The sequence below is a fragment of the Phymastichus coffea genome, unplaced genomic scaffold, assembly GCF_024137745.1.
Source record: "Phymastichus coffea isolate CEN01 unplaced genomic scaffold, Cenicafe_Pcof_1.1 PCOF00053, whole genome shotgun sequence".
Taxonomy (NCBI): domain Eukaryota; kingdom Metazoa; phylum Arthropoda; class Insecta; order Hymenoptera; family Eulophidae; genus Phymastichus; species Phymastichus coffea.
In genome coordinates this window covers 518,230-532,141 of record NW_026706864.1, presented here as the reverse complement: position 1 = coordinate 532,141, position 13,912 = coordinate 518,230, and the positions used below count along the sequence as shown (strand labels likewise).

Here is a 13,912-nt window from a genome sequence, read left to right as displayed (position 1 = left end):
TCACCGGCGGAACCGATCCAGTTTTCTGTGCTGTACAGAGTGTACTTGCTATATACATACATCGCCCCTAGCAAGCTAAACTCTACGAAGGTGCGTACTACTACTATTCTCTCCTTCTTTCGAAGGGGACCCCACTCTTTGATAGGGACTGTGTTGGCTGTCGGGGCACGCGCTGCTGCTGCTTGCTTGGACACTTGTACCAGTGGGAAGGGGTCTTTTAATCTGCCGAGCGAGATCTACGTATATAAAGTGGTCGGGACAAGAGAGGCGCCTCAGAAATCGTTGCTCACTCGGCTACTCTTACGCATCTTTTGCCATCTTTTTCTCTCTATCTTTCTTCTATTTTCTTATTATTTTAATAAAAAAGGCCTCCGCTGTAGATTGAGTGTTCAACAAGCTTCTTCCGAAGGACTGTTTTATCGAAGACCTTACCGTCTGGTGAGCTTTGTTTTCTCTTTTTACGTATGTATTGTTTTGTTTATATTTAGAAAATGCGAAGCTATGCGAATGTTCGTTGTGTTAGTTCTTTAATTTTTTAATTTCCAATGTTACAGTAGTTTATTAATGTTTTTTCATTTATTTGAATTTTCATATTATTATTATAGTTTTTATCTTGAATGTTTTAACTGTAAAATTGTAGTTATAACTTGGTGCATGTGTTTTTTCATTTCACGTTGAATTATAAATCTTTTTTTCTATAAAAATTTGTGAATGCAGAGCGTTATTGAAAATATTTGCTCTGAACTACGTTCGGGTAACTTGTTTTTTTAATTGTTTAATATTTGAAATTTTTTAATTTTATTAAATGTATTACTCTTTCATTAACAATCGTCTTAAAAATGTGTTTCATTTTTCATGAATTTTTCCATTAATTTTATAATTCTAAAATTCTTTTTCAATACAATTATTTATTTGAAATATAAACTTCGATATATTATAATTGAGTATTTAAAAAATTGAAAGCGATAGTCCATTTTGAATCAAGCTAAATCAGATATTGATTTTCTTTGCATAGAGCTTTCGTTATTTATTCATAAAAAATCTATAACCAATAAAATTCACATGTAAACTTTGTTTCATAAGATATTTCGGTGGAAAATTACTCAGCTGCTTCATATAATTTAACTGTCCGTTATATCTGTTATTTATTGATGATTAAAACACTTGAAAAGATTTTTATAGAGTAATTTTCTTCAATAAATAAGTATTCCTGGTGTATTTTATATTCTGGGTCATGGAATTTGTAGTGCGTAACACGAGCATATTACGAGGATAAGCGATCGTGTGAGACCGTTAGCATAAGTACGAAAACAGATAATCTTTGTTTTGTAGGGCAGGTATCTCTAATAGATCTAGTTATCGAGGTCAATCAAATATTGAATTTTTAAAAGTTTTGTCAAAGATTAGACGTGAAACATAATGAAGAGCTTGAATATGCTTCTAAATCAAAATAAATATTTTTTCTAAAATTATTTGTTCCGTCAAAAGAAATGTATAAAATGTATATAATTAATCATTTTCATCGCAGGCTTAACGTAAAAATTTACAAATAAAAGAAATTTTTTGTTGATAGCGTAGAAAGATGAAGGCCATTGTCATACTGATCGCAACATGCCTAGTTGGTGTCGCGTTAGCTAGCCCAGTGGAGAAGATCAGCGTAGTCGAGCAACAGACGACGACAACGCTGACCGACAGAGCCAAATACGAAGAAGAATTACTTCGCAAGCTGAACGTTAAGTGCTCGCAAAATGACCTCAGCAGCTGTGTTATGCTCAAGCTTGTCACCTACATGAACAAACTCTTGAAGAAAGCATCCTTTGAGTTAACCGATGACATTGAAATTCGCAAAACATCACAAGCCACGGAAGAGATTGTGAGCTTCCAATCCTCTGGACGTAGCGGACACGATGACGAATCTGATGTATTCGATCTTATTGCTAGCAAAGTATATGCTTTTGTCAAGTCGCGAAGTATCAAATGGAGATTTCTCCCTGAGGACGATGTCGTTGTATCTGCCAAAGAAGACGAGAATGGTTCTCTCAACCTTGGTCTTTCCATCGAACGTTCTGAAAATGCCGTTCAAGATGGTAATTATCCTCATTTCTTTCTTATCTCTGACATACAACAAACACTGTCATACAAAGGTAATAATTAGATGAGCACATATTTGGACTCAAGTTTTGTATAAAGATAATTGAAACGAACGAGATATACGTTACGTCAAAAGAAAGATTCGCAAATACGTTATCTTTTTTCTTCATGATAATAGATACGCATTGCTTTTGGAAGTCACTGAACGGAAAATACACATTTCTTCGTTCCGCGTGTTAAGTAAGCCATCGTATATCCTACTTCGTTCGAGAAAAGTCATACGAAACAAAATCTGACCTAAAATTTAAAAAAATAATTTTTTGGACCCAGAAACATCGTAGTCGAAATAATTCGTACGCAAGTATCCATGAATTTAACTTAACGACGACACAGTGTTTTTATGCTGGATGCTGCGTGTGACTCGACTCAAAACAGGTTCCGTAATACGGTGACGGCGTGCCCTGATTATCTTGTAAATTAACGGTTTATTAGTGCATACTTGCATATACATTTGCATCTCTCACCCTATAATATGCAACAATAACATAACTACTTCTCTGAAAAAAATACCGTGTAATCCCTTAAAATTGTTTTGTACTTGTAAGGGTAAGGGTTGGATATGTTTATTTTCAATGTAATTATTAGCATCTTGAAGTCATTAATTTGTCTCTTTAAAATACACAACAAATTGTAAAAACTAGGACGACCTTGAACTTGATCTTTGAATCCGATATCACTGCGCGAACTGAGAAAGAAAGTGTTGCTCTACTTTCGTGACAGGTTGTAACAATGTGCTTTGTTTCCTTGGTCCAACAGAGAGAGAAAGAGGTGGGGGGAGGAGAAGTGGAATTCCTTTCACCCAAAAGATACGGAGAATTTTTATGTTTAAGAGCTCACCCGGTGAATAATTAACGTCCACGTTCCGTTAGACCTGAAAGATTCAGGGCGCGCCGTTGATAAAATCTCGTTGCAACACCTTTTTCTTTTCTCCCCCCACCCTCTCTCTCTCTCTCTCTCTCTCAAAGCTTCCTACTTGCACATCCTGCTCATGTATGCTTGGAAAAACACCGTAATAATTATATACCGCGACACAAGTTGTAAACAAAATGTAAACAGGAATGTTCATACTTTATTACTTTAGGCCTTTTATTTTCGTGCATTTACATACATATATCGCACATATAATGCTCATTATACGTCGTTGGTTCCAAGTTGGATAGTTAACAGATAAAACTTTTAATTCTTTCATTTGGAAAATCTTGTACTGATGGGATTGTAGAATTTGCTAAGCGGTAAAATTTAAATTTTCAGGACGTGGCAAGAAGAACAACATGGGACCTCTTCTCGCCGCTGCCGTATTAAAAATTGGTCTGATTGGTGGATTGGCGTTCAAGGGATTAGCTTTACTCGTCGGCAAAGCCCTTCTTCTGTCAAAGATCGCACTCCTATTAGCTGGAATAATCGGTCTGAAGAAATTGTTCTCAGGACAGAAACACGTAACTTACGAGGTAGTAGCACATCCCCATCACACTTCAAGTCACATCGAAAGCCACGGAGGACATGACTATTCGGGTGGTTGGGCCAGGAGCTTCCAAGAGCGTCAAACTGAACAAGCTCAACATATGGCTTACTCAGCTCATGCGCCGCAGTGAGAGCATTTGCTCGTTAAAGTCTCGCAAGTTTGAGACTGCGGCAGACAACAATTTCGGGAAATCGGGGATGACGATGGGGATGTGTTGCTTGTTGAGATTTTCATCCCAATTGGGTAATTCATTCACCGAAATAAGGTCAGTTTATTCGTCATGCGGATATTCCGGACCAATTAAGACGCACGCACACACGCATACGCGTTTAGACTGGTTGTTCAATTGGCACGCATTCTGGACTCGACCTCATTCGCCATTGCAGGAAGTTTTCATTTTTCTTTTGTCTCCCGCGCAGAAGCAAGCAAACGATTTCTTTTCTTATCAGTAAGCATGCTTTCATCATATCGAAGGGGTTGCTGTTGTGTGGAAAGAAATTAGCAACGACAATGTGCGTCAATTCCCATGGGACAAAGGACCATTGCCTCGACGATTCCCTCTTTCCCGAAAAATCTGAGCATCTCTTGCCGTTTTCCTCCACACGCTAGGCTTAAGAAGTATCTCCTACTTTTTATATCGATAAAAACTTCATCGTCATCATCGTTATTATTATCATTATCATCATCATTGGACGAACTATATATCGACAATTGACCGTTGACCGCTCGACAGAATATACAACGACGATGACGATGACAAAAACGTGTAGACAAATAACCGACTGCTGTACAAAACAGATACAATTTTGATCGACGACTCGACGCACACGTGATGGTACAAATATTACCTTTATAGTTGTCTTCTTCTGGGGCAACCGGAAAAACAAGCGTTCGGTATGTAGGCCAACGCAGTTTTCCAATGCCCATGTACGTACGTGCGTGCACATGTACATATAGTCCCCTTTCCTTTTTTTACTCCTTTTTTTATGACTGAAAGAGAGAACAACTACCGTCTTTCTCTGTCTTTAATTTATCGACGCCTGACCGACAAACGTACATGCACATACTTACTTACAAATACGCACTGATCGTCTTAAAACAGAACGTACATACCAATGGCGCACGCACTCGCGACCCACTTTCGTACGGCAAACAATCAAAAAAACCATAAGCAACAGCGCAAATCAAGACGAGGAAAATACCATGAGAAAAAACAAAGATACACGAGAGAACTGGTCTGGTCAATCGATAATTTTGATTTTTCTCTGATGTTATCTATCCTCTTCTTTGTCGGGAAAAGGTTTTCGATAGGACTGAGCTAAGACTGACACCAAATGACTTTACCATTGAACTTTTATATGGACTGTAGGACAATTTTAATAACGCGTTTCATTCACTATATGTTGTTTACCTTCCTAACAATTCTTTCACCTAAACGATCTCCTCATTTTTTCTTCTCATCATTACCCTTTTTTCCGCTATATTCGCAATCTTATTCGTTTTCATTCATTCATTTTTCCGTCTCTATCTCTGTTCATGCTATTTAATTATTTTGTAATGATTTAAATTATTTATAACTCTCGACGAGAGCGAACGATTGTATCATAACGTGTTACTGTTGTCTAACGTGAGAATAAAATATTTATTGTTTTGTAAAAAAAGAAGAAGCATGTATTTAATTTGTTTCACCTTGTCACCTTGAACTTGAACGACTACGGAAAAAAGAAGAAAATGAATGAATTGAATAACGCAAAACTGGAGCTCTCAGCGGGTATGCAAGCAAGTGTTATGACACGCAAGTTCGCGTTTTTCCGGCTGCAAGGAAAAGTAGATAACTGGAGTAATTCCATAGTTGGACGGATTTGCCTTTATATTTTTTACTTCTCCCACGTCTGGCAGAAAAAAATAAGAAATCGCGCGAGCTTTCGTTTCACGAGTATCGGGTTATTTATACGTAGTTTCACCGTGAAGTCTAATTAATCTAACAGTCCGCGCGGGACGTAGCCCAGATTTCCGAATTTTTTGTTCGTTGTTACGCTGAGATACAGAATAATAACTAGTTTCACTTGGCAATCAAGCGATCAGACGTAACTTATACAGGCAGTACATGTAGTTTTGCCTTCGTTTTACAAGCTGACTGGTCATTTTCAAATTTTAAAAACTGTAGAAGTTGGTCAAGTTTAATACGTTCGATCTTATCTCTGTTCGGTTGAATGGAAATTAAGTGGATTCTACATTGATCGACAAATACAAATAGCTTCCTGTAAACACTTTCGCGATATTTATTGGCGCTCACGTTTGGCAATTAATTATCGGTTAAAGGAACAGTTATAGCTCATGTATTGCCAATCGGTATTGCAAATTTTTTGAAATGCATATCAACTATTTGTTATTAAAACTAATTCAATACAGTAGACGTCTAATGGATTAACATTCACCAAAGTGTTAAAAACTGTATTTATGCAATTACTATGCTATTCTGTTAATTTTTATAGCATAATAATTAATTACTCATAGTTATTACCAGAACACTTCCAATTTACAAAGTCGAGCTCATTACGAACGACCAAATAGCGTGAGTAATTACAGTACAGTAAGTTGATTTAAGCGACAGATGGCATTTAAATTCATTTGTCACGGTAACTTATCACCTGCAGACCCTAATTAGTTACATATATAAGAAGCAACAACTATCCTGCATCTGTTTACGTACTGCTGTTGGTTCGCCGATGTCCACACAAAAAGTTGTAGTAAATCATGAGACCTTGGCTGCAAAGGTTCAGCCGGGTTTCATGTATTATTTGTGTATTTTTTTAATATTGTTATACGTAAGGAGTTGTGCAGCTGAACAGTTTGATATGAAGCGATCTGGTCATTATAATGATATGGTGAAAGAACGTAAGTAACTTAAGGTTTTTTTGGTTTTCGCAATTTTTTTCGATAACTTACGTACATGCAGCAATTTTCCAATATTTGAATGACTTCAATATATATATTTACTGCACCTATGGTGCAAATAAATGTTGTATTATGTAATTATTTTGTCGTAATTCTGATTTGAATCGATAAATTATTAATAATGTAAGAAAATTAATTATACACAATTAAGTATTAGAAAATATATAACAATAGCGATTATCAAATTATTATTGACTACAAGTAGAAAGTTACCGATGACTTGAGTTCAGTAATTCAATTTTGTTATTCTGTTCTATTAAAAATAGATTTTATTCACACTCTGTAGATTTTCAAATTTTTAATTAGATTATTGCACTAAATATACGTTAATTAATGAATAATCAAATATAAAATAATGCACAGCTGAGTTGCATTCGGAATTTGTTCTCACTCAGGCACGTTCCTTTTTGGCAAGCTAGTGTTGGTTCCGGTGCTTGCAGCACTAGGTCTCAAATTTCTCGCTCTGCTGCCCATTGTACTGACAAAAATCGCCCTGCTCAGTGCAATGAACTTTCTGTCTACAAACCTCAACTTGCTAATCTCAACGCTCTTTGGACTTAAGAATTTCCTAAGTAAATTTGGTCTCTGGGCTGAGGAAGACAACAAACGACATCCGGAACTCGAAGTTTTTGCTGAACTTGCTAATCAACCGATTCAAATTGTACAACCAAGTTATCGGTATCACTATATTACGGATACACAAGAGTTTGCAAAGACACCAAGTTCAACAAAAGTACTCAGTGGATTTGAGCCAACCGCTACCGGATTGTATCGGGCGAAATTCAACAGAAGAACAAAGGCCACCGACAAGAGGCATGTTTTAAAAACAAAGTATGCGGCAAGTGCAACTGCTGGTACACGTGGAAGATATAAGTGTTATTGGACGGATGATGACTCGGATGTAGGAGTGCAGACTAATAGTGAAAAACTGATTGGAGCATCTATTGATGAAAGCAAATTGCATGCCCCGAAGATTGATTTGCACAGTTACTTGCAAGATCCAGATGTATACGCAGGTAATCTCATCTTAGTTTCTAGATGAACTATAAATTTATCATTCAATTCGAATAATTTGAAAAATATTTCAAAGTTAAAAACTTTGAGTACAGTTAAAATATTCAAATAAAACATTTTTAAGGGATTGACAATATATTATTTACAATAAATGTATTAACGTTTTGAATTGTCTTATCGACTGAGTCAATATTCTAATTGTTAAGCAAATGTTTTCCAAAGCTTTAATATTTTCATGATTAAAAATCATTAATTATAGACACATTAAATTTATTAACAAATATTTATTAGTTAACAATTTTCAACGATGATGAAGAAAAATCGAGAATCGGCAATGCAGATTCCCGGTAACATTTATAGCACTACCTAAGGTGCGGCTATTGACCTACCATTTGAATCCTCAAGTAAATTTGTTACCCATCAAAGTGTAACTTATTAAATCAATAAATTTCTATTCCAAACAGTAAATAAAAATATCGACGAACCATCGCAAAAATTGACATTGGCGTCAAATTTACCGGACTACCGCTCACTTGTGGATAAGGTGCTAAGCTAGCAAGTGGCGACTCACGGAAGCGCGGAGAAAATCGACAAGGTGAGCATGCGTGACGGCCACGGCCAAACTGCCTTTCACTCGCTCGACTAAGTAAAAGTGGCCGCCTAAAATCGTTACAATATCAAGTTCAAGGTAGATCAAGTTCAATGATCACGTTGCTTGGAGATTTATATCCGATGAATATAATACTATTTAAAAATGCCTGTAAGCGTGAACTAAAATAAAGTCCGTTGTATATTTACGATCAGTAAATTAATGATATAAAGGCTCTTATTTTTGTGAATTTAATTTTATAAATAAAGAAAATAATGCTAATGTAATTCAGGGATAATTAGATAAAAAATACATCAATGAGACGCTATTTATGCAATTCTCATCTTCATCACCGTATAATATATCACAAAAAACTATGTCAGCTAGATCAAACATTTAAAAATTATAAAAATATCAACATATGTGCAATAGACTGAATTTTTATTTGAATTTTCTAAATTTATACTGATTTGTCGATCAATTTGCGGTAATAAAAATTACTCAACATTTCTGAACTCATATTTAAAATTGTACAAGAATACATAATTTTTTTATATTCTAGGTAATAAAAAATAGACTTTCTCCGTCCCACGAAGTAGGGAATATTTAAAGTCAAATGAGTTTTTTTTTCTAAGAAAACAAAATGACTGATTTAAACACTCGATACAAGCTTACATTCTGAAAAGTGACAAGTGATTTTTGTTTATCGACATGGCTATTAATTGTTTCAACTATTTGTCAGTATCCATATAATCTTATTAGCATCATCATATTTTTTCGAATCGCATTTTTTGTATATAAATATGAATATTGTTTACCAAAAATCTATTTTATAACATTTCTATATTTTTAAAGCGATAAAAATATTTTTTTCATTATTGACGTACTACACAAATCAAAATTAGTTTTCAATAACACATACTAGAAACTTTGAAAGTGGTGCTTTTTAAGACATTTTATAAAAACATTTATTCGCAAAATGTTAGTATAATATAACTTATAACTCGTTAAAAATATATATTTGAGGTATAATTTATATTGATTTTTTAAATATATTTCCTTTTTTTGCTGCAATAGAAAAAGATACAAATCGTCAAAAACTTTTTATACAATCATAATACAAAAACATATGTCAGTAGTATCAGTCGAGTATAGTCAGATGGAAACTCAATTTGTCGTCAACTGTCAATACTTCAATTTTAATTCGTCTTAGTTCAATAATTAAATAATTAAAATATCTCTGACCAGCTGATTCACAAAATGAAGTACATCCGTGATACCACACGTGGCTACAGACGGTCCAGCCGATCGTCCTCATTTCGAACGCTTTCACCTCCCCCAGTGTCGCGGTGGGGCCGAAAGAAAAGACTTGATCGTGGGACAGTCGAGAGAAAGAGAAACGGGCCATAGATGGCCACCGCCGATATGTATAGTAGAGTATATATATGTATATCGCTGTATAGGTACTATGTAAGGAAAGGATGGTCGAAAGACAGAGAGAGAGAGAGAGAGAGAGAGAGAGAAATAAAGCTATGTACTTTCGATTTCTCACGAAGTACAAACTTATACTATACCAAATAGAGCAGATCGAAGTGTTTGCCAAAATTGACAGTTCAAGGTCAGAACTATTTGCAATGTAAACGAGATACGATTTGTTTCTGGGGTACCAGCACTTACATTGTTCGTTAAATTTAGGTAGACAGCAGAACACTTTCTTTTGAAATTGATTGTGTTCCATTGTTGAAGAGTCATTTGCTTAATGAATTTACTGATTTCAAACATCAACTGTAATATTTTATTTATGAACTGGTCTAATATTTTTCAAAATTTGAGTTGTTATTATTTCAAATCTTATAATACATTTATAAAAAAACATGATTATAAGAGACGATAATATGAAATTGTGATTTACAAAATCAAATTATTGCATTGTTAGCAAAGTATTGTCATACGCATTAAAAAAGTACAAAAGTTTATAAAATGAAATAACTCTATATATGAAAAAATAAATGCATAATTGATATAACATTAAGACAAGTAATTATCATGGTGCATATGTGATCATGGATGATAAGTGATCATCGCGACGCGATGGAACCCCCTTCGTAAGCATAAGTCAAGTGTTACGGACATAGAAGACTCGGGTTATATCCTCTCCGGGCCTGTACGTATAAGATCGTATAGCTTGAGACTCGCTAAAAAGTAGCACAGAAGAGAAAGGCATATATACGGAGATGAACTAGATTGCTCGCGCCAGCACTCTCTTCTCTCTTTCACCCGTCCTCGTCTTCGCGTACTTCCCTCTCTCTCTCTCTCTCTCTCTCTCTCTCTCTCTCTCTCTCTCTCTCTCTGTCTCACCGACGTTCTTTTCATGTAATGCGTGACGCGCTCTCACATGTTTTGAAATGTGTGCAGATTTGTTTTAAGCAGGTGAATCGAGTATTTTGAAATCATGAAAAATAATAAGTTTATTTATAATACAGAATATTCATAAGAACTTCCTTATTGATCACGGGGAAGGTACGTTATTAGATCAATGTGACAAATATCTATAACCAATGTTTCTTATCAATAAATTAAAAAGGAAATTCAACTTTTATCTGAATTTGAGTGCAGAATACGCGGGTACTTGTACACAGTTATTGATAAAGTTCGTAGTATAAATACGTTACACAACCTGTAGTTCATCATTGGTACAAAAATTTATTTTAGTTAATTCACGTTATACTTTATAATGAAGTTTTTTTTAATATTCTTACCGTGGATTCATGGGATTTTATCGGTAAATCCATACAGTCGTTAAATCTGAATTAGAACTATATGATAAATCTATTTTATTGTCATTAGGAACAAATAAAAAGGGATCCACCCTATCCACGGATTAAAAATGAATGCCTAATCGAATATGGAATTGAACCAGGTAAGAAAAATGCTTAAATTACATTACTTCGATACTCAAGCTAGATCAGCATAATGATTTTCATATATTAAACTTTTATTCAAATTTAATAAATTTTCATTAAGATATCAATTACAATAGTCAAGAAGGCATTTCGCCACTCACAGAATTGGAAATGTATTGCGTAGCTGCATGTATTTACAGAGACGATGGACTTGTAAATATCATTGAAATATCCACTTATTGAAAACATTGTTTTTTTCTTACAAAACATGAGAATCAAAATTTTGTTTTCAGATGAAACCAGATGGTACGATAAATACCGAAAAAGCAGACGAATATTTTGATTCTGACCATCAAGTGGAAAAAGAAATATTTTTTTCTATTCTCGATGCTTGTCATGATGGTAAAATAAAAACTTATTATGACAATATGACCTATATAAACTATATAAACAAACGAATATAAACTTATAATTTCTAATAGTTACGAGTTAAAATCTATTTTCTTAATTTTTTTAGGAAATGTGCATTGTCATCTCGTTCAATGTATGTTTAGAGAACTCAACAACTACGTAATTAAGACTTCAACTTCAAGTACTATCTTGAAACAAATGTTGTCTCGTGATAAAATGTTCGAATTTGCATAAATCGATAGAAAATACAAAAATATATTATTTATATAAAGTGTATTGTAAAGGAAACTAAATAAAACGAATTTAATTATTTGAATAACTTTCAATCATTAATGGCTACCGGGCAATCTTTAAATGGGTTACTCTGATATACATCCAAGATTATAAAAGTGAAAGGCGCGAAAAATTTATATTGAAAAAAAAACTCACTCGTAAAATAGGAATGTAGTTCAAAGAACAATTAAAAACGAATGCGGGTATTTATTTGATAATACATGAAACACTTTCAATTGTACAATTTGAAGATTTGTTGGTAATAATTCTTGTTCAGAAATTACTTTTGTTATTTTAAATAGAGTATCAAGATTTCATCATACATTACAGTTGTACAATTAGGATACATGTAAATAAATATTCTTATGAAAAAAGAAAATAAAAGCTTGATTTCTTATATTTTCACAATTGACATAAATTTATTACAAGAAAATTAAAATAATTGCGAAAAAAAAATAAGAATAAAGTCTGAATTCTGTTCGCGAAAAGCTGCGAATTTTGGAAAATTAATAGCTGCGTGTTTTTATTAGTTTGGAGGAAGTCAAAAAATACATAGCATGTAAAACCAACCATAAACTCAAGGTTCGATCAAGCTTATATTCACAAAAGCAATTGGCAATGATAGTGAAAAACAAAGTCTTATGTAGGTATCTAGGATGTAAAAAGGTGTACGGTCGCCTTTCAACAGCTTAGCCGTAACGCTCTGTAAACCACTTAGGGTCCGTGGCGACGAAAAATTCATGAATCAGATGTTTTTGCATCTTTTAAGCAGATGTTTTTGCATCGTCCAACTTGAAATATAAAACCAGTTGTCCAGCATCGTCAGTCCCCATTGTAGATGCCGCGTTGATCATGAGATCGTTTGTTCCGATCCTCAGCTTACTTGTCCTAGGACGAGTTGGTGCTGAAAGCAATTACGAAACAATCTGGAAAGGATTTTCTGTGAGTTGTATCAAAGATGAGTCAGGACAAGTTGTTAGCAATGCATCAGTTTCGTGTCATGGGATCAGATTAGTTCGAAAAATTGTGCAGAAATTGTTGGAAGATGCAAGGAAAAAGAAGAATATGGAGTTTATTCATGGAATTACTCTTGTGGAAGTCGGAGATGGAAGACAATCATCAAGAGATGCCAGATTTTCAAAGGATTATGGATTTATGGGGACTATAGTTAAGTGGCTGGAAGGCAGAGAACTCAGAATTAATTTACCCACTTTGTTACCAGTTAACTTGGTAAGCGTGATTGAGCAAAGTCTGCCATCTAATGATGAAGGTATTTTACGACATTTAATTTTATGATCAGTTTAATTAACTTATGTACCAACTGCAGTATATCCCTGTTCTTAAAAATAGGTCGTAAAAGCGGTGGCGGTTTCGGTGGTGGACTCGGAGGCAAAGGAGATGGCGGGGCAATGCTCGTGGCATTAATGATGGGTAAGATACTTTGATTAATAATTTACGTATTAAATCTACGTATATCACACGTAATTCAGTGATAACTATATGGAAAAGGTAAAATGATGGCTGCCATGGGTTTTGGAGCACTCGGTCTGTTAGCAATGAAAGCTCTCATGATATCAGCTCTTGCACTGATGCTGTCTTTGATTGTAGCAGCTAAGAAAATGTCTGGCGGTAAGGATGAAGAAAGTCATCACGTAGTTTACGCTCAAGAAGTTCATGGCCACCATCGCCGACGAAGGAGCTTAGAAAATGATAAAAATTATCCATATCGTGGTTACGTGATTTTGCCGACTGATACTACTAAAATAACTCAATGAGAGTATAAATTAATTCTATAATTTTATTGACTTCAATCTCCATAATAAGTAAAAAATTATTTATCTTTTTGCAACTATTATTCTATGGAATATTCTTTCGAAAATAGATAATAGATTTTGAAAACGTATCCTGAACATCAATACTCGAATAAACGTGACTGACATTAGTTGACACCGACTGTTTTAATGAATTTCAAAGACGCTCAGAAACGTTAGATAGTGACTATACATATGTCAATTTAGACATCCAGATATCACGTACGTACACGGACATTGATCAACAGGCGGAATAAATAATCGCGAAGAAAGTGATAGTGATAAAAGAATTTTGTGGCGACAGTGACAGTGACAGTACCGCAGACATAAGTACAAGACA

General features: G+C 34.5%; 2 protein-coding genes and 1 long non-coding RNA gene across 4 annotated transcripts; all 3 read left to right on the top strand.

The window, feature by feature from the left end:
• The first annotated feature begins 304 nt into the window (after positions 1–304).
• LOC131665618 (uncharacterized) lies at positions 305–5,239 on the top strand. 2 transcript variants are annotated; one of them, XM_058937644.1, is made up of 3 exons: positions 305–438; positions 1,574–2,087; positions 3,403–5,239. In XM_058937644.1, the coding sequence occupies exons 2-3, from the start codon at positions 1,583–1,585 to the stop codon at positions 3,741–3,743; spliced, it is 846 nt and encodes a 281-aa protein (XP_058793627.1). In that variant the 5' UTR covers positions 305–438; positions 1,574–1,582; the 3' UTR covers positions 3,744–5,239. The 2 variants fall into 2 exon arrangements, with proteins under 2 accessions (XP_058793627.1, XP_058793626.1); XM_058937643.1 differs by having other exon boundaries at positions 309–438; positions 1,579–2,087.
• A 2,641-nt stretch (positions 5,240–7,880) lies between these two features.
• On the top strand, positions 7,881–11,483 carry LOC131665619 (uncharacterized). Its single transcript, XR_009302037.1, has 5 exons — positions 7,881–7,956; positions 8,050–8,180; positions 11,022–11,094; positions 11,199–11,290; positions 11,371–11,483. It is a non-coding gene; the product is annotated as an uncharacterized LOC131665619 (long non-coding RNA).
• A 1,130-nt stretch (positions 11,484–12,613) lies between these two features.
• On the top strand, positions 12,614–13,536 carry LOC131665684 (uncharacterized). The gene is made up of 3 exons (XM_058937742.1): positions 12,614–13,031; positions 13,112–13,192; positions 13,271–13,536. Exons 1-3 carry the CDS (start codon positions 12,614–12,616, stop codon positions 13,534–13,536), a joined length of 765 nt encoding a protein of 254 aa, XP_058793725.1.
• Positions 13,537–13,912: the final 376 nt, after the last annotated feature.